This window comes from Terrapene carolina, unplaced genomic scaffold (genome assembly GCF_002925995.2).
Source record: "Terrapene carolina triunguis isolate 2854851 unplaced genomic scaffold, T_m_triunguis-2.0 Scaffold211, whole genome shotgun sequence".
NCBI lineage: Eukaryota > Metazoa > Chordata > Testudines > Emydidae > Terrapene > Terrapene triunguis.
In genome coordinates, this window is record NW_020664562.1 from 26,243,227 (window position 1) to 26,264,021 (window position 20,795).

Consider the following 20,795-nt stretch of genomic DNA (forward strand, 5'->3'; position numbering starts at 1 on the left):
ATTTACTTCAGACTATTCCTCCAGTTTGTCCAGATCATTTTGAATTCTAATCTGGTCATCCAAGGTGCTTGCAACCCCTCTCTGCTTCAAATTTATAAGTGTACGCTCTCTGTCATTATCCAAATAATTTATGAAGATATTCAACAGAACTGGACCCAAAACAGATCCCTGAGGGACCCCTCTAGATATGCCCTTCCAGCTCGACTGTGAGCCATTGATAACTACTCTGAGTATGGTTTTCCAGCCAGTTGTGCACCTACTTATAACACAGAGGAGGGCAAACTACGGCCTGCAGGCTGGATCTCGCCCATCAGGGCTTTCAATCTGTCCCGTGGGATTGCCAGCCCCGTGGCACAGTAGGGATAAGGCAGGCCCCCTGCCTGCCCTGGCCCCGTGCCACTCCCAGAAGCGGCCGGCACCATGTCCCTGTGGCCCCGGGAGGGGAGGGGGGGGGAAAGAGGGAAAGGCGGGCAGAGGGCTTTGTGCTGGGAAACTGCGTCCAATGGGAGCTTCGGGGGTCATGCCCACAGGCGAGGGCAGCGCACAGCAGAGCCGCCTGCTCCACCCCACCCCCAGGAGCCACTGCCAAATATGCTGGCCACTTCTGGGAGCGGCGCGGGGCCAGGGCAGGCAGGGAGCCTGCCTTAGCACTGCTGCCACCCGGGAGCCGCTCGAGGTAAGCGGTGCCGGGCTGGAGTCCACACCCTGCATCCCTCCTGCACCCTGCACCCCAAGCCCCTGCCCTGAGCCCCTTCCTGCACCCCAACCCCTTGCCCTGAGCCCCTTCCTGCACACCGCATCCCCTCCGACACCCCAACCTCCTGCCCCAGCCCTATATTCATGGCCCTGCATACAATTTCCCCACCCAGCTGTGACCCTCAGGCCAAAAAGTTTGCCCACCCCTGTTATAGCAGTTTCATGTAGGTTATATTTCTCTAGCTTAGGAGATGATTATGTGAGACAGTATCAAAAGCTTTACTAAAGTAGATATGACATCTACCATCTCCCCCTATTCACAAGGTTTATTACCCTGTCAAAGGAAGATATTAGATTGATTTGACATGATTTGTTCTTGACAAATCCATGTTGACTGTTACTTACCTTATTTTATTATAGGTGCTTGCAAATTGTTTGATTATTTGCTCCATTATCTTTCTGTGTACTGAAGTTAAACTAACAGGTCTGCAATTCCCTGGGTTGTCCTTATTCCCCTTTTAATACATAGGTACTATATTTGCCCTTATCCAGTCCTCTGGATCTCTCCCATCCTTCACAAGTTCTCAAAGATAATAGCTAATGGCTCAGAGATCTCTTCAGCTAGTTCCTTAAGTATTCTAGGTTGTATTTCATCAGGCCCTGCTGACTTGAAGACTTTTAACTTGTCTAATGGCACGTCTACACTTAAAATGCTGCATCGGCGCAGCTACAGCAACCCTACTACACTGCTCTAGCACTTTAATGAAGTCACTAAGCCAATGGGAGAGAGCTCTCCCATCAGCATAGTTAGTCCACTTCCCCGAGAGCAGCTCTCCTGCCGACATAGTGCTGTCTACACGGGAGGTTACATCAGTATAACTACATTGCTCGGGGGGGTGGATTTTTCATACCTGAGTGATGTAGTTATACTGATATAGGTCCATACTGTAGACCAGACCAAAGTAATTCTTAACTTGTTCATTTCCTATTTAACCTGAGATCCTATCCCATTTACATTGATGCTCTTTATGTTTGTCTGATGAGTGTTAACTTTTTTGGTGAAAAAAATAAATAAAAAAGCATTTAGTACTTCAGACATTGCTGCGTTTTCTGTTATTGTCTTTCCCTCCTCACTGAATAATGGGCCTACCTTGTCCCTGATCTTCCTCTTGATTCATATGTATTTGTAAAATGCTTTCTTGTTACCCTTTATATCCCTAATTAGTTTAATCTCATTTTGTGCCTTGGCCTAACTTTGTCCCTACATGCTTGTGGTTTTTTTGTATTCATCCTTTGTAATTTGACCTAGTTTCCACTATTTATATGACTCTTTTTTTGAGTTCCAGGTCATTGAAGATTAATTGGTTAAGCCAGGATGGCCTATTACCATATTTCCTATCTTTCCTACGCATTGATATCGTTTGCGCTCATGCCGTTAATATATTTTTAAAAAACTGCCAACTCTCTTAAACTGTGCCTCCCCGCAGACTTGTTTCCCTTTGAATTTTACCTACCAATTCTCTGAGTTTGATAAAGTCCATTGTCTTTATTCTGCTGTTCCCCCCCCCCTTACCCCCCCCCCTCTTCCTGTTCCCTAGTATCATGATCACTTTCACCCAAGTGGTCTTCCACCTTCAGATTCTCAATTAATTACTCCGTTTGTCAGAATCGAATCCATAATAGCCTCTCCCCTAGTTCCATTCTCCACTTTCTGTAATAAAAAGTGGTCTCCAATGCCTTCCAAGAAGTTGTTGGATAATCTGTGCCCTGCTGTATTATTTTCCCAGTCTATAATGCTAATTAGCACTTTCAGCACTTTCTAATAGATTTTAGTGTCAAATAAAACCCCAATTGTGCCACTTCCTTTCAAGTTCTCTGTTGAAATCAAGTTTCTGTGCACTCATCCCCGAGTGTAACCTAAGCAGAATTTAACGATTCAGTCATTACAATGGTAACATCAATGGGTTCTAATGGAGGGAGGTACTATATAACATGAAAAGGGGTGGCAGAATTGAACCCCAACAGCTTAACTCATAAGATAACACTTACTGTGCCTGCCTCACAGAAGTTATCCCCATTTTATGACATTAGGATAAGCAAGTACTGGGCACGTCAGTGACTCGCAAACGGTGGCAGTGAAATTCTGATACATTAGGTCAGTGGTTCTCAACCAGGGGTACATATGTACATCTAGATATTTGCCTAGTTTTACAACAGGCTACAGAAAAAGCACTAGTGAAGTCAGTACAAACTAAAATTTCATACACACAATGACTTGTTTATACTGCTCTATATACTGTACATGGGAATATAAATATTGTACTTTCATTTCAATTGATTTATTTTATAATTGTATGGTAAAAATGAGACAATAAGCATTTTTCAGTAATCGTGTACTGTGACACTTTTATATTTGTGTGTCTGATTTTGTAAGCAAGTAGATTTTAAGTGAGGTGAAACCTGAGATATGCAAGACAAATCAGACTCCTGAGAGGGTACAGTAGTCTGGAAAGGTTGAGAGCTACTGCATTAGGTTACACAGAGAGGTTTCTAGCCTCCACTCCAGAATACTTAAGTCACTATTTCTATGTTGAACACATAAGTTTCCTAAAATAGTATTTAAGACATTTAAACTTGTTAGTCATGAGTATACTGGTTTTAAATTACAATAGAAAAAGCCTCTTACCTCATCTGCAAGAAGTGATAGTTCACTGCTGTTTGCAGCATCATAATCATAGAGAACTCTGGCTTTCCTGCTGCCACTTGATGCTTTCAGTTCACTGAAGCCTGAAGTAACTACTGAATTGCTTACTGAAGGCAACGAAGCAGAGGCAGAAGCCAAGACTGAGGAAGCAGAAACACTTGGCACTGGGGTCGAGGAAGACTGATTATTGTTAGAGCGGAAGGTAGATGGAAAGCTGTGGAAAAACAAGATGACCACTGAATTATTTCAACACACAGGGAAGAAAGCCTTCATCACTATAGTAAGAGTTTCAATTATATGACCCTGTGACCTTTCCTACCAACTGTGTAACAGGCACTACACGTTGTGACAGCAAAGCTTATTACCTTCCTTGAAGTCTGAAGTGTAGTTCTCTTCATGCCAGTTGCATTTGTCAACACCCCAAATGGGAATCACCTTTGATTCATGGATTTCACCAGCAGAACCATTCTAGCTGACAGAGCTAGCTACTAAGCATTATTAATGAATGACAGGTTTTATCAGTTTCACAAATAAAACATCCAGCTATCGAACATGAATAGGAATAGAATACTTACAACTCAGGCGATTCCCCTGACAAGAGAATATATTGCCCATTAAAACACACACTCCCTGCACACACACCCCCCGCCCACGGAAGCCATTGTTGTGCAAACTCCATTTCACTCTGCCCCACACCCTCACATACCCTCCATCTAACCACCATCCCATACCGTCTATATACAAAGTGTTCTGGCCACTCTAGCTCAGACATCATCTTGCTGCAGATCTCCAGTTTCTCCCATCAGCCCTCCTACACAGGCTGGAAACCCCACTGGTGCTACCCCTTTCACACTCCTGATATGGGGAAGAGACTTCACCCTTACCCTGCCTACTTTATTTTACCACTGAATAGCATTCATGGGATTTCAAACACAATTAAGAGCTGGAGTCTTACCCTGAGCATCTCACAATCCAAGTTGGAACTTGCATATACTGGCTGCAAACCCCAGAGTAACGACATACCCTAACAAGAACATAATTTCATCTCCTCAATCAAGACAGAAAACTAAGCTAGGATGTCTGCCCTCCTTGCTTGGCAGCCTGCTTCTGCAGAAAGTCTGGCTGTTGCCTATATCTGACAGCACCAGTGGTCAGTCAGCTAGTACACAAGGCCAGTGGTCTACATATCCTCTTCATCCTCCTACTCTGAGCAATCAGCAGCTATGCCCCATCTATTTACAAATTTAGGGCCCTATCCAGTGTGAAAAGTGGAACTCAAGAAACTGTCCTGTCACGCTCCATGACTAATACAGTGGAGACTTCCTTGTCCAAGATATATGGCAGGAAGGACAGGAATTGGTTTAATCACCACTATAGTTTTAAGCTAAGTAGATTACTCCTGAGGGAATTCTGTGCCAAAAAATTAAAAATTCTGCAAATTTTATTTGTCAATAAATAAATGTGGCTCCAGCATGGTAGTGAGGAGCACAGACCACTGGCTGCACTGAGGTGAGAGATCACCCTGAAGCCCCCACCTCCCCTGTTACTGGGACTCAGCAGTGAGGCTGCACCTGACCCTAACACAGTGCAAAGGCTAGGCCTGCCTCAGAAACACCCCGGGGCCCTGCCGCTCTGCACCAGGTGCATCAGGTGTGGGTGGGCAGGTTTAGCCCAACAGGATCCAAGTGTGGAGGGCTTAGTGCGGAGGGATCCAGGTGTGGGGTGAGAGGTTTCTGTGTGGGACAATCTGGGTGCGGGTGACTCAGTGGGAGATCTGGATGTACAGGGGCTCGGGGGGGGGGGGTCTGGTTGAAGGAGCAAAGGGACTCTGCAGGGGATCCAGGTGAAGGTGGTTGGGGATCAGCAGGGGGGTTTGGGTGAGGGGAAATGGGGCTCAATGTCCAGGTGCAGCTAGTTGGGGCTCAGTGGGGTGGGAGTCCAGGTGTAGGGGGCTCAGAGGGGTCCAAGTGTAGGGGGAAGGACTTGTTAGGATGAGGGTTCAATGGGCCTGCTTAACGGGGGGAGTCCCAGCTGCTGCTGAGGGGATGCCGCATGCCAGGCTCCCGTTTCCCCCTGTGATTCCCCTACCCCCTTTTCTTCTCCATCTCCTTCCCTTCACTCCCACATTCCTTTCCCCCTGCCCTAGTCCATCCCCTCTTCCTTCCCCACTGCTTCTTCACCTCATTTCCCCCACCCTCCCCTTACCCAGCCCCACCATGGGCATTCATTGTTGCACAGAAAACAGGAAGGCTCCTAGCACACAGAAGGGTATCACAACTGACACTAGGACCCAGGAAGCAGCATTCAGCCCCAAAAATCTGCACCCATAGTAGTCCATTCCCCCTTCTCGGTGGCATCCCTTTGCTTCACTGCCATTTTCTGCAGGGAAGCACAGGAATTCTGCAGAGGGGGGCTGTTTTCTGTGGGCACACAGTCCCACAGAATCCCCCTTGGAGTAGTAGATGCAAGTTTCATATGGCAGTTTGTGAGACTTTCCAGCCCATAGACTGAGCATCAGCAAGATTATGGAGATAGGGTTAAAGCCAAGTTTCAAGACCAGATTGACATATTTCCATGAACATTGGCAGTTTGTATGAGCATGCTAAAATAAAAGCACCGTACATGCCTAGGCAAAGAAAATTAGTTAAGAGGAACAATCTTCTTTAGGTTAAAACTATTATGCTTCAAGCAAGTCCTATTTGCTTTCTATAGATTATCAACCTAGTTCTTGAAGTCTGTACTCTTGCCATTTGCTGTTACTCAGAACAGTCTTCCAAAAACACTTTATTTGACTCATCATAAAAATTTAAGTGATCCAAAAATCTGCCCTTATTCTCATGTAGCTTCTCTTCAACTTTTGATTCTGCGGTATGTGTTGTATACAAGTTACTTAATTTATACTAGTGTACCATCTTTCATGGAGGCTCTCAATGTGTTTTACAGATATTAAACCTCTTAACTTGTTCATAGCTAGCACAAGCACTTTTTAAGTGGAAGAAATGAGGCACAGGGCTTAAGTGACAAGTCAAGAAAAGACACAGGTGTATTAGCTTTTTCCTGCTATAGCTACTACACTCTCCCTCTCATTAAGGCAAAGTTTATGCATTCCTTATCTATATAGAGAAATAGAAAGCCTCATAGTAGAACCTCAGAGTTATGAATACCTCGGGAATGTAGGCTGTTCGAAACTCTGAACAACACATTATGGTTGTTCTTTCAAAAGTTTACAACTGTACATTGACTTAAAACAGTTTTGAAACTTTACTATGCAGAAGAAAAATGCTGCTTTTAACCATCTTAATTTAAATGAAACAAGCACAGAAAGTTTCCTTACCTTGTCAAATCTTTAACTTTCACTTAAAAAAAAAATAGTTTACATTTAACACAGTACTGTACTGTATTTGCTTTTTTGTGTCTGCTGCTGCTGCCTGATTGCATACTTTCAATTCCAAATGAGATGTGTGGTTGACCAGTCAGTTCATAACTCTGAGATTCTACTGTATGTATGTTTTGGGCTTGTCGTTTTAGCAGCCCCCATACAACATAACAAAACTTGTAAATGAGTTAGTGCAAATTATAATACAGCATCAAATTTTAAACATACTAGTTTCAAATGCCAGTTATTTCTAAGTTTGTTTTGAGAAGGCAAGTTAATGGTAAAATTCAGTTACCACCATCACAAAAAGAAAGAGTCCAGCCACTGAGTATGTGTTAGAATGTGTTTCATCAGGTCTGCTAGAGTTCTAGTTAAAGCAGCTTGCCATTTACAAGTGGCTGCAAAAGAGAAACTATCCAGGGAAATTATCCAATTAGGGCTTGTCTACACCTTGAAATATACCAAAATAGCTATTCCTGGATAATTATTTGGGAATAGCTATTTTGGAATAAACCCCCATGTGGACACTGATTCCAGAAAGCTTGCTCTCCGTTGAATAAAGTGGTCTGGCATACACCATAGTTTCAGAAAAATTCTGATTGGGACAAAGGGTTTGAAATAGGGAGCTGTATGAAATGTGTAGAATACAATCTGTATAGAATACAAATGTATCAGCATACAATTCTTTAAAGCATTTTAGAATTTAGGCAATAGATGGTTTCTTTCACTTGCTTTTAAAAAAAAGCTTAAGCTATCCAGACACTAGGCAAGTAGTTTACCTACTCAGTTGCTACCATTAATTTCCCCACCAACCGTCTCATATTATGAAATGTATTTCTCCCCATAGTAATTTGCTTTACTGGTAACCTGCTCTAACTTTGGAGAACACGCCTGTGTTCTCAAATCAGTTTAAGGTCTTGCATGTCAACATTTAACTTGCTAATGGATCTACAAGTAGTACAATGGCCTCCACTGCATTTGACAGCTGTTTGCTAGAATGGATCACCACCAACACAGTAGAATAATTAGAAGTATTCTGCTAGGAATCCTCTAGATCTCTACTAGAAGTGGTCATACGTGCTCCCCATCCCTCATTATAGACTCCGCAAAGTCTCCGTCTCACTTTATGCTTCACAGCATTGGCTCTATCTACAGGTTTGGGATTTTTTGCTCCATGGGTGTAACTACATTGTTGTAACCCTGTTTTGCACCAGTGCAGCACATGTGCATCAGAGGTTTGCAGAACTATAACTATATTAATGTAGTTACAACAGTGCAAGTTTTCCTACCTCAAACAAGTCCTTACACAAAGCTGTAACTATAAAAAACGCTTTTGCAATTTTATTACCTTCCAAGTTGTTTCTGGAGGTCCAACATATATTGGTAACATTGTGCATAATAGGTCATCTGAGCTTCAACAAAATCAGTCAGACAGCGAAGATGATGTGCCTATAATATAGTGAAGAGTTCAAGTTTTTAGTGCATATGAAGAATACTATACTTGCATTAAAAAGGCTGGCTTGGTAGCTTAGCATCAGTGGCAACCCTGAATTTGGGGGGGGGGAGGGGGAAGGGAGAAGAGGAGATGGATGGGGGACAACAAATTCATGACCCAGACTCAAAAAGTAATTGGGATGTTAGTGCTATAGACACAATATTTTCGGGCCTGAGAGATATGATGCTTGCATGATGCCCACCATTCTTAATTCTCTGCCCAATTGAAGAGTTACTGTAGTATACAGTAATTTTGTAATTTGTAGCCTCAACACAGGGTGGGTCTGGTGGGGATCTCAGAAGCTTAGAAGAAAGGTGCCCAAAGGGTCTTCTTACTAGGGCCCTGGGGAGACCAGAGTTAAGTTAGCTGGATAGTAACTACAGCTTAGAAGTTGAGATTCAAATGGGTATGTATTGTGTAACACATTGTAAGGTGTTAAGGAAAAATTAGCATTTTAAAAGTATTTCCAAGCAACTTCCTGTAGTTATTTTAGAGAGTCTCAATTTTATTCATTTTCTTCAATTTAGATACTCACATGTGTACTGCTGATGCCTTCCAGCAGCAGTCTGGTAATCTCTGCTTGACGGTCAAATTCACTCTGAGTTATTCGTACTTCCTGTTCAGACTGAAGAGTATAAACTTATTAGAAGTTTGTACAACACAGCTTAAAACACTGCTTACTAACACCGTTACAGTTCCTACGTGAAGGCCTTGATCCTACAGACAGGTGCTTAACTTTATGCATCTAAGTGGTTCCATGGACTTCAATGGGACCATTCACATGCATGCAGTAAAGCATATGTTTAGGTGTTTGCAGGATTAGGGCCCAATTTTGTTTTCATGCTCTACAATACTGAATAGATTACAGCTATTTAGTGTTTTCAGACAGTTTCAAATAGCCATATATGAGCCTTTTTGCCAAAAAATTAACAATGTTTTATTAGTCACCAAGCTTTATGTCTGATAGATCTGCATAGGAAGATCAATGGGTGCCTCAAAATTAAGATCTCTAAGGAGAAAATGAAATTTAGATTTAGTCCCAGTCTGATGTTTTAACTTCTCTGCTACACTAGAAAATGAATTAGGCCACCAACAGCAGAACTTCAAATATAACATTAATATTTATTTTTACAACTCTTTCAAATTTATGGATTACTCTAATGCTGCTAGTTAGCCTACAGTTCTTAGCAATTTTAGAACAAGTCTAAAATGATCTAGTAACATTAGAGGGTCTCATTTAACACAAGAGCAAGTCATTCTGAATTCCACACTGTTCTGAGCAACCAATGCCACCCAAATTGCACATGACTATATAATCAGAGTTGCAGTATCCAAGATTCACTGTTCTGAGGTCTCCGATGGGAAGTATGCAGTCCTGGTATCTAGATTCCTCTCTCAGTGCTTTTAAATTTGACCATTTAGTGTCTGGTTTCTGTATGGGATAATTCAGCAGGCAGAAGTCTGTCTTTGTCTGAGGTGCAGCAGTTAACTACTCTTACAATAAGGGAAATGAATTTACAAGACCTATTGAAGTGGCACAACTTTTTTTCTTGCATGTCATTTTACCTGAGACTATATTTCTGCTCATCCTACTATGAATAGTTCCATGGGAACACAGAAGGGACTCATTCAAAGGAATATGCACAGAAGAATTATGGAACTAAAATATTTCTGGGTTAAGTTTTTACAGCCACTTTTGAAATTGCTTAAAAGACAGTGAAGAAGCTGTGGAGAACGAAGTATACAGTTGGTATTTAGTAGTGAGATGACCTATAATTTAGCACACAAGTTAATTCATATTAACTTTCCAAACTTTGTGCAGAGTGTCCCAAATGGACAGCATGGGTCCATTAGAACTTGTTCTGTCAGAAGTCTTTCAGGACAAGCTAGCTTACTCCTCCCTCTCCCCCCCAGAAAAGCAGTCGTACTTTCAGAGAAAACAGCAGAGACATGTACTATAAATTTTTATGCCTGAAGCGTTGACACGCATTGCTTCAGAAGTCAGGACTTCACCAGCACAATGAACTCATGGCTGGCCATTCGGAAAGAGCTGTGTAAGAACAGGAAGGAAAATAGGAGGGTTTGTGTGTGTTTTGTTTTGGTGTTTGTTGTTTTGCAGGGGAGAGGTGAGAAGGTTGAAAAACGAAAAAAAGGAAGAGTTGAACTTCCTGCTTTTGCACTCCACACAACTAGTTTTCCCATCCATTGGGAAGCTAATGGTCTTGAGTTTTACAAAAGTAAATCTTTTTTGGTACTTCAAATTGCAGTACATTTCAGGGGATTGTTTTTAAACACATGCAGATATGAAGTTGTAACAAGGCTGATACTTTAATGAAACAGTGTAGAGGGCAAATTATCCACTTTAATGATAGAGAAAATAAAGCAGATTCCTTCCCTTATCAAGTTCATAATGACAAAAGAAGTTATACAACTGTGTGTTAAACAGGCGCACACTGAATTAGTTCACCAGACAGAAGGGCCTTTGGAAGCATCACTGCTCAAGCTTAATTGCTATATGCAGAGCATTACTTGAACTGGAGGTTGCGATGGCATGCTCCAAGATCTCTAGTTTCTTCATCTTCCCATGCATTGCCTCGTCCCCTTTTTCACTGCTGCTGATTGAAGTGTAGCATTATGGTATACCGATTTATATCACTGGGATAAAACTGGTATACATGCACAACTGACATTCTGAGCTCATGCAACTTGTAACCTTATCACCTCTGAGAAGAGTTAAGGAAAGAGCCTTGAAATGTAAATCTAGGCTACCCTGCCCTCAGTGTACAACTGCAACCACAGTCAGTGAAACCTCCTGTTTTAATAGGAAGTAGCAGATGACTGTCACTGTCTTGCCATGAAGGGCCCTTGACGCGATACCTGCTCTCCACCTCAGTTCAGACCATGGATTTGTAAGGCTTCTGGGCTGAAAAGCTTATTGACAGATAACCAGTTGACCCGGAGTATATTGCGTCCAGTTCAGACAACACTTCAAAAAGAAAGTTAATTGGAAAGGGTGCAGAAGAGCTGCAAGACTAATTCAAGGTCTGGAAATCATGCCTTGCAGTAAGAGACTAAAGAAGCGCAGTCTATTTAAGTTCACTCAAGAGAAAGTTAAGGGGTGACAATCATCATCTACACGTGCCTACCTATATGGGAAAGATTTGATAGACTAAGCTAGCAGAAGCAGGCATAACTAAAGCTAGACCAATTCAAACAAAAACAAAAACAAAAAACAAAAAACAAAATCTGTGCTTTATTTCAACAGTGAAGGCAATTACATCCATAAGATTAGTTGTTCTAGTGGTTAAGTGATTCTTCATCACCTAGAGTCTTAAAAGCAACACTGGAGATATATTTCTAGTGATAAGCTATTTCAAACAGAAGTTATGGTTTGATTCAGAGATTAGTTTATGAATCAGACTCCCCTCTCTCCCTGGGCTTTCAATAAAGGGGAAGGCAGATCAACCTCAATGCATTTACATCAGTTTCTGGGCCTTCGGAAGGAGGCATGAGCTATAGGTTGGAGGATTTGACTGGGTGGTCTTTGGTTTTATTACTTTTTCATTTTTTAAACTCTACAGCACTTACAGCAACAGAGAGGTACTTTATAAAAGTACTAAGAAATTCAGAGTGTCTAGCCTCTCTTCGTTAAGATTTGAAAACAAATAAGCCAATAGCTAGCGTTGAAAAGTTGCCACTGGATTTTTCCTTAGATGCACATAACTCAGTCCCCCAGAATTGGCTTTTGGGATACGAGACAGCTCTCTAGACCACTTCTCTGCTAGTTGGGTGATGGAATGCCATTCAGGCTGCTGCCAACTGCACCATGACTATTCTCCAGCTTCCCCCAGAGAGCTGCTTGTGGCAGTCTGTGTAACCTCGTCACAGAATAGCTCAATAGTATGGAACAGCATGATTTGGCAACGAGCTCTGATGTTTTACTCCCAGCTCTCAGACTCCTTAAGACTTTTCTTCTTAGCCCTGGTCTACACTGGGGGGGTGGGATATCGATCTAAGTTATGCAACTTCAGCGACGTGAAAAATGTAGCTGAAGTCGACGTACTTAGATCGACTTACTGTGGTGTCTTCACTGTGGTGAGTTGACTGCTGCTGCTCCCCCTGCACCTCTCGCGGTGCTGGAGTACAGGAGTTGACGGGAGAGGGCTCAGGGGTCAATTTATCGCGTCTAGACTAGACACGATAAATCGATCCCTGCTGGATCGATCGCTGCCCGCCGATCCGGCGGGTAGTGTAGACATACCCCTGGTTTTGCCATATGGAAAGAAAGGGGAACCAGTTTGATAGTGTTTATGAAAGCACTGTATGTGTGCTAAAATCCAACAGAAGGCACACAGAAGCCTCTAGTAAGTCAAGTGAAGTCTCAAAGTATCATCTTGCCAACCTATGGTTTGTGTCTTGCATTCCATTACATTTGCAGGCAATTAGTTGTTTTGCAGGCCAACCCAAGAGTGCTAAGGCTAGCACTGCTTCTCCTTTTTTCATCCTCCTTCAGATGAGCTTGCTACTTCCACAGTATCAGTTCCCCATTTGAGTACTAGGAGGCCAACAGTTGAATGTCTGTTTCTTAATTGGCAGTTCAGAGAACTACCACACAATCCTTCAGGAAAAAAAAAAAAAACAAAAAAAAAAAAAACACACAATCTACAAAGAAATTTATTACTGTGATTTGTTTGCAATAAGATACTGTCCTAAGAAATTAACCTTTGTAAGAGAAGCCCTACTGTCTTGTTACTTGCAGGCTTACAGTCTTTTCATATTATATTTTGTCACAAGAATGTCACATGGTGGCAGTAGTTACCCAGAAACAGTATTTCTTCAAATTCCAAGTTTATTCCTAAGCACGATGTACATCACTTAGGGTGACCAGATGTCCCGATAAAATCGGGACCGTCCTGATGTTTGGATATTTCGCGGTACTCCATTTTTTTTTCTTTTTTTTTTTGCTCCCCCGGCGGCAGTCCACTTTTTTTTTTTTGGCGCTCTGCCGGTGACCCCCCACCCCCCAGGTGTTCCGATATTTTCTTCCTCTCATCTGGTCACCCTAACCTCACTTCACTACTGGAATCTGAAATTCTCTGTAAAGGGCTAAATAGTTGATGCAATACAGCAGAATAACTGCCAGCAATGTATTAACTACACCTCTATCCCGATAGAACGCTGTCCTTGGGAGCCAAAAATAAAATCTTACCGCGTTATAGGTGAAACCCCGTTATATTGAACTTGCTTTGATCCGCCGGAGTGCGCAGCGCCCCCCCACGGAGCACTGCTTTACCGCGTTATATCAGGTTGTGTTATATCGGGGTAGAGGTGTACAAGAACATGGAACACTCTTTATTTCACTGTACCAAACAAGTAATTGTTTCATAATGCTGCAGTTTCTGAACTGTTTACTTACTTTTGTCACTTCCTCTGCCCAAATCTTGTCAGCATTAAGAGTTAAGACAGACATTTAGAATAGCAGAGTGGTTTTAACATAGTAAAGCCATACTTGTGTGTTCTTTAATAATACCCCCTTCCCCCTCGCCCGAAGATGTAAAGAGTGGACAACTGTGACTCACTGCACCCATATGAAGGCCTTTGCTATGAACTATGTTCAGTCAAGAAAATGTAATGCATTCTTTAAACACAATAAAGAATTCCAGCTTAAACTGCATACCTATAGCACTATATTACATACATTATGTGATGCTATGGAGCTATTATAAAAAAAACTTAAGTGGATACTCTATAGAGCAAAAGTGATAAAAAACAAATTCTGTAAAATGGGATACTTGTCCGTAAAACATGAAGCTCTTACAATGTAAAATACGTAACTACTTGGAAAATGGATACAAACTGGACAGCCTAAATTACTTATTGGAAGTTATAAATAAATTAATGATTTTTAATTTAGTTATGGATACTTTAAGGGTCGTAAGTTTGAAATATTGATCAACTGAAAGATATGCTCACCCTTCACAAGAGCCTTCTAGACAAAACTATGTTAAATATAAAACAAATTGAGAGAAGCGATTTCTCTTGCCATCTTAATTCCATTATTGGTTGCTGCCTCCACAAGGACTTGCAATAAATTGGATAAATTTCAGTGAACTGAAACAATTGATTAAAAATTCTATTGTGACATCTCAATAATAACTTAATACAGCTACAACAGGAGTCTTCCTCACAATGCAGCTTTCCTTTAGTTTATTATGTTGAAATTAGAAGTTTTTTGGAAAGCAATTCTGACACTGTCAAAGTTGTGGTTAAAATATGCAATTATGACCCAAGACTTCATTAGTTTTATAACTACAGGTAAGATTCTTTGGTTTAACGATTCACTGTCCATCAACTATGGAACCTTTAACACTTCAGTGTTTATTTGTATTACAGGCCACATTGAAAATCAATGCCATATTGTACCAGGTGCTGTACAGACCAAGGACAACACCAGATTGAGGAACCATCATAAAATATTGTGCATGTTCTACAGAAGTAATTTTGACTAGTGTGCTAACACTCTGGTCTAAAAACAGTGTGTAAATATTTTCCAGGCTGAGAAAGAATCAGCAAATCTTTGCAACAAGTATCTTACAATTGTTATTTCTAAATTAGCCCAATAATCATATTGCAATATTCATAGTTTCAATTGTTTGTACAATTAGTTTGATATCAGAGACAAGAAAGAGTCCCTAAAATATTTAGATCCACAGTTTATTCCAACTGTGATAGATATGAGACCCTGATAGCATGGAAACTACAAAGATTATGATGTTGAGATTATTTATTAATACAATAATTCAAACAACATCTTGAGTCTAATCAAATGCTATGGGCACATAGATAGGTTGCTCATAAATGGTTATAATCTATCTATATATGTATGTGTGTGTTTGTTCCTGGCTCATTGGGTGGGTTTACTGTGAAAGCTGGAATCATTAGGAGGTAATTAATGCAAATCCATAGAAATATGACACTTAGACAATTATATATACTGGCTTGGACCGGGTTTAAGAGGTGAGCAAACAAACATCCCTTACCCCACAAAAAACTGCATGAAAGGTCAACCTGCACTGACTGTGGATGAAACTCTGAACCAACACATGTACAGACCCACCGGATGATGGGTAATCCCTGGTAAATTTAACTTGTGTTTATGACATTATTTTATGACGTTCTCTGTAATGCTTTTGACTGGTTTGGGGTGCCCTTAAGGACACCGTAAAGCAGTGTGGGGTGCAGTTCCCCTGAAATGGTCCTGTACAAAATACTATGGGGAAAGTCAAATAATGCATTTCAGTTGTTTTCCCACAATTGCATTTAATTTTTCAATAGTAATTTTTTTTTAAATTGGTACATTAAGCTTTCTGACATCAATAAAGTTGTGGAAACAAGGCTATAGTATTGCACACTTTAGATTATTGGATGCAGTCTGACAGGGACAATTTAACAATATAGAGCCATGAGTCATTTATCTAGTACTTTTTTTGTATTATTAAAGTAAGGACTCCAAGAAATTGGAATATTGATTCAGTTCTCCATTCCAAATACTTGATATGACAATTAAGGCCACTAGAGTTGGATAGCAAGAGGAAACACTTTGTAAAAGTATGTATGAACACAGGAGGCCAACAAACCTTTAGCCATTTTACATGCAGCAAGTTGAGCATGTAAGAGACATTTACCATAATGTTATTTTCTTCAGGCTGAGACGTGTTTAGTTGCTTTAGTGCATAGACAGAGACAAAACCAGGTTACACTGTTATTACTGCAGGTGAACAATATGTTACAGAACACAGAATAGTTAAACACTGCAAGATTGAACTGAGCAAGTGGTGAAGCATACCTAGAAATCCAAACAGTTGCTGGTTTAGTTCAAGTAGTTTTATTCAGCCATTTTAAATACTGCTCTGGACTACTTCATTTAGCTATTGAACATAATGGCGCATGACTTATGAAGAGATTAGAGTTACATGTTACTCCATCTGCATTTGTTTCATTTTCTTTTATAGAACAGAGAAAACATTTGAAACAAGACCCGAGGCTATCACAAAGACGAGCGTTAAAACCCTCAATGAAAGTGTGTGCTACTGACTCAGACATTCACTACAGCTAGCAAGCCAGGCAAACCTCCTTTAGAAATCAAGAATGATCCATGGCAACCTGAACCAATCCCTCCACACTTCTTCACCCCCTCTTGATCTTCTGGCTTCTACTCTGAACATTCACTACCAACTGCAAGGCAAGGCTTTATAGGCCCTTTTGAGTATACCCTCTGGAAGCTTGAAACCCAGGGTTCAAGAGGCAGAAAAGCATTAAAATGTTGTTAGTTTGAGTTATCAACTACTAAAGGGGTTTGGGATTGAAGTATAGACAAGCAAGATGGTAATGTAGATGTACTTTTAATTACATCACAAATTGAGGTGTACTTTATAAAACGCAGGTAGGCATACCTGTACTAGCTTTAGCACGGAAGACGTGATGGCATGAGCTTCAGTGCAGACTAGCTGCCCCAGTTTAAGCACACCTCCCAGTGGGAGTGGGTATGTATTCTGGTTGCTAGCCCACACCAGGGTCTGTGCACCACATCTTCACTGCTATTGTTACCCATGCTAGCTAAATTAAAGCTAATATGGGTATTACACCTTAATTTGCAATGTAGATGTACCCTGAGAGGTAGGTAGTCTCATGCTCTACCACCATTGAAACACTGACAGATAAATATTTACAGGACAAGTATTTTTCTTATTACTAGTCCTGTAGTAATGATCAGCAAGTAATTTGTTCCTCTGAATAAAGTCAGCAGATTAATTCCCTCCCCCAACTAACAAAAATCTAATAATGCATGTAAGCAAATCACAACATAACTTGAGAGAAAACTAAGATTAGTGAGGCCACTTAAATGTTTTGGAAATGGTTGTTCCTGGGATTTTTATGTTGGGTAAAATGGTTATCTGCTATACTGGACCTTGCAAACTAATATCTAAGGTAACAGAACTTGGAGCTGTTGATATGTAAAAAGGTATAAAGATGTGATAAATTCCCTGAAATTATGTAAAATGTGTGACAAGCCATTCCAAAGAAAAAGACAAGAATATTGAAGCAAAAGTAATTTAGCATAGGGCAAGGTTAAGTCTTCAGAAGACTCCCAACTGTTCTACTTATGCTCCCACACGTCTAGTAAACAAACAAACAAAAAGAGCAATTCTTACTTAATGTTTGGCACACCTCACCTTAAAAATTACTATGTGAAAAAGTTCCTCCACATTTTGAAGTATTAGTGATTAGAAGTTAACACAAACCATGTGACTTATTAGGGCCCAAGAATTGTCATTATGACAAAGGTTCATGTAGGATAGAAGAGGAGCAGCATAAAAATTTGCTATGCCTACATTTAAAAATAGTATTAAATTTAAAGAAGTCAAGAAACCCAACACAAAGTAAGCAATGTGCCATTTTCTCTTAGATTCCACCTAGGCATTTCTTATTCAGTTTGACATAGAAATATTTGCTGAAGTAATAATATTAATGTCTGGCTTCTAGTATAAGTAATTACAATTTGCATAGGGCCAGAACTGTCTACATTTGAGACCCAAATGGGGAGAGTTATAGTGAACTTCTTGTTTTTTTAAAGAAAAAGATTATTCTACTTACTGCAGCTCTAGCTTCTGCAACTTTTGCCTTCTTCAGTCTGGTTTTTGCTGCATCCAGATCTAGTCTTTTATTTTGCAATAGTTTGCGTTCTTTCTGGAAGTTTAGGAAAATCAGTTAGTTTAAAAGGATCATGAAATAAATTGTGGGCTTGTACTACATAAAGATAATCTACAGTAATAAGTGAGTGATATTTGTAACATACTGCATACAAGCTGCCTCCTAAAACTGAAACCGCAGGCATAATTAGATGCAGAATTAGATCCAGATCATTATTTTAACTCCTATCCAAGTTAGGACACTTACTAAAAAGTGGCAGATTCAAGAAAATTTTCTTGAACCAGACCTTCCCCCCGCACCCTTCTCTCCTCTCTAAAAACATGACAGGCATTACCTTAAGACAAAAGTCAAGTCAAGTCTCGACTGCTTTTTCCTTATTGGGAGTTTAAAGAAAATTCCATGTGATTTATCTATCTCTTTACTTAAATGTTTATATTTAGAACTATTTACAAGTGTTTACAATACATTTGTCAACTTACAGTAATTGTTTTATAATCTCCTTCTATAAAATTTCTTAGAGGAGTGAGGAAGTTTATAGCAGATGTTTGAATTAGTTCTCTATCTGCTGTTCCAATTCGCTTTTGTGTTTCTCCACATTTAATTAGTGCATTTCCTGTAAAGGAGAAGAGATGGTTGTTAAACAGTGATCCCTGTAGGTGGTTATGCAAATTTCTACAAGCACAAGAGTTTAGGCCAACATTTTGAAGAATTACCAAATGCTAAACAAATAGCTTTTAAAGAAAAAGTTAGAACCAAGGCTGTTTTAATGAGAGTCACTAACTGGAAGTTCTGAAGGAACGAACATTCAGTGTTAGATCTTAATCTATCTGAATAGTTACAGCATTGTGGTAGTGGTACTACCTATGGCAATTCCATTTCGCATTTGCTAATGAAAGTTCCAATTGTTAGTATTAATCCAGAAGCAATTTCCCCCTTTTGACAGTTTGAATCACCCATCTGAGGTTTTTGCTAAATAGAAAAATGTTAACTGTTGAGAATGTTTTTTGCATTTAATGTAAACTCTGAAAGTCTACTTTTGAAGACACAGGTAGGATTTGTACTTTAATACAAAATGTTAGTAAATTTGATTCTGAAAAACAGTGTTATGAAAACAACTTCAGATAGACACCATGATCGGATGCTGCCAATGATCACACATTTCACTGTTCTTGGAATTTTTATTGAATTAAAAGAGGAAACGGACTGGGGACCTTATCATTCAAAGTTTGTTTTGTATGCCCTTGAGATATGGAACTTTTCAGTGCAAGTGCTGATCAATACCAATTTCCTACCAAAATTCATCCTTGCTCAACATATTAAGCATCATTCAAATGGTGTCATTGCAAGCTAATAGTGTAACGTTTATTTTTGCATCCTAGAATGAATTAAACAAGTTGCAATGGCTGTATACTTATAAGAAGTTACACACATATTGGTCTGAATAAGCTGAGTTTCATTTAGCTTGTTTTAAATAAAGACGAGCAAGTTTCAGGCCTGGTTAATACTTGGACAGCAAGCCAATGATGTTTTCAAGTGTCTTGTCGCTTCTCTGATTGTAAAGGTTGCCACTACTAAAGTTATACCCATACACTTTCTGTGAAAATCTATACTTGGATGCTTCCAACAAAAAGAGTAGGTTATCTTCTACTTTAACAGAAAATCCTGTTACTTCTAGATGCAAAGATCTTTGATTAAATTCCTTGTGGAAATTCATCTCACAAAACAAGTTTTTTTTATTTACTTGCGGAGCTGCCTTGTGTTCTGAAATGAAAACTATCAGGCTTTGTAATGTGTATTTTGACAACAATATACCTACACATTAATGGTTGGTTAATTTTAACTGTTACCTATATTAAACTGATGGGTAGGTTTAAGAGAACATGAGAACTGGACTTCATGTTAAGACCCAGTCTCTAAAATTTTCCTGGGAAATGCCAGAGATGCCATTATAGAGGAGTAGGATTTTGAGGGAGTAAGAGAAAGGTATCCATGAATAAGTCTACTATAACTCTAATAATCCCTTGTAGAAAGTACCGTATATACTTGATCATAAGCCGGTTCATTTATAAGCCGGCCGACCCCCCCCCCCCCCCCCAAGATGGATAAGTAAAAATGGAAATTCAGGGGTCAGCAAACTTTGGCTCCCGGGCCATCAGGATAAGCCGCTGGTGGGCCGAGATGATTTGTTTACCTTGAGCATCCGCAGGCACGGAGGTGAACCTAAGTAAACAAAGTGTCCTGGTGCGCCAGCTGCTAACCCTGACGGGCCGGGACAGCAACTGGTGGGGAAATTTTGGGGGGGGGGGGCGGGGTGAAGAAGCTGGGAGTCAGGGGAGTAACCCCTGAGACCACCCCCCACATGACCCCACCCCTAGCCTGGGACCCCCACATGACCCCACTCCTAGCCTGGGACCCCCCACGCTCTCCCCATCCCATCCCTTCCCACCTTATCTGGGGAGGGCCAGGGGAGGATGTCTCTGACCTGGCTGCAGCCTGCTCTGGAGGGTGGGGCCGAGCGGCACGACAGCAGCCTGCCAACCCCAGAGCTGCAGCTGCTTCGGAGGCTGGGGGGAGAGGTGGGGGAGAAGAGAAGAGCAGCGTGGCCAGAAGCGGAGAGACTCTGGCCCCGCCTCTTCCCTTCTGGCTCTGCTGCCTCTCCTTGCTCCCTCTGTTGGGAGGGGCTGTGTCCCACCTCTCCCTTTCTATACCCGTTCATAAGCCGACTCCCTTCTCTGGTGCTTCCCTTTTTTACTAAAAAAATCTGGCTTATGAACAAGTATATACAGTAGTTTAAAAAAAAAAAAAAAAAAAAA

At 40.8% G+C, this 20,795-nt stretch overlaps 1 protein-coding gene across 1 annotated transcript in view; it reads right to left on the minus strand.

Moving 5' to 3' along the window:
• The window catches only part of LOC112109869 (endophilin-B1), a 91,774-nt gene that overhangs the window by 1,889 nt on the left and 69,090 nt on the right, over nucleotides 1-20,795 (minus strand). Inside the window, exons 5-9 of the mRNA XM_026655772.2 lie at nucleotides 18,462-18,595; nucleotides 17,926-18,018; nucleotides 8,807-8,896; nucleotides 8,125-8,225; nucleotides 3,383-3,614 (exon numbers count right to left, since the gene is read on the minus strand). Coding sequence (XP_026511557.1) covers nucleotides 3,383-3,614; nucleotides 8,125-8,225; nucleotides 8,807-8,896; nucleotides 17,926-18,018; nucleotides 18,462-18,595 — 650 coding nt within the window. The remainder of the gene's footprint in view (nucleotides 1-3,382; nucleotides 3,615-8,124; nucleotides 8,226-8,806; nucleotides 8,897-17,925; nucleotides 18,019-18,461; nucleotides 18,596-20,795) is intronic.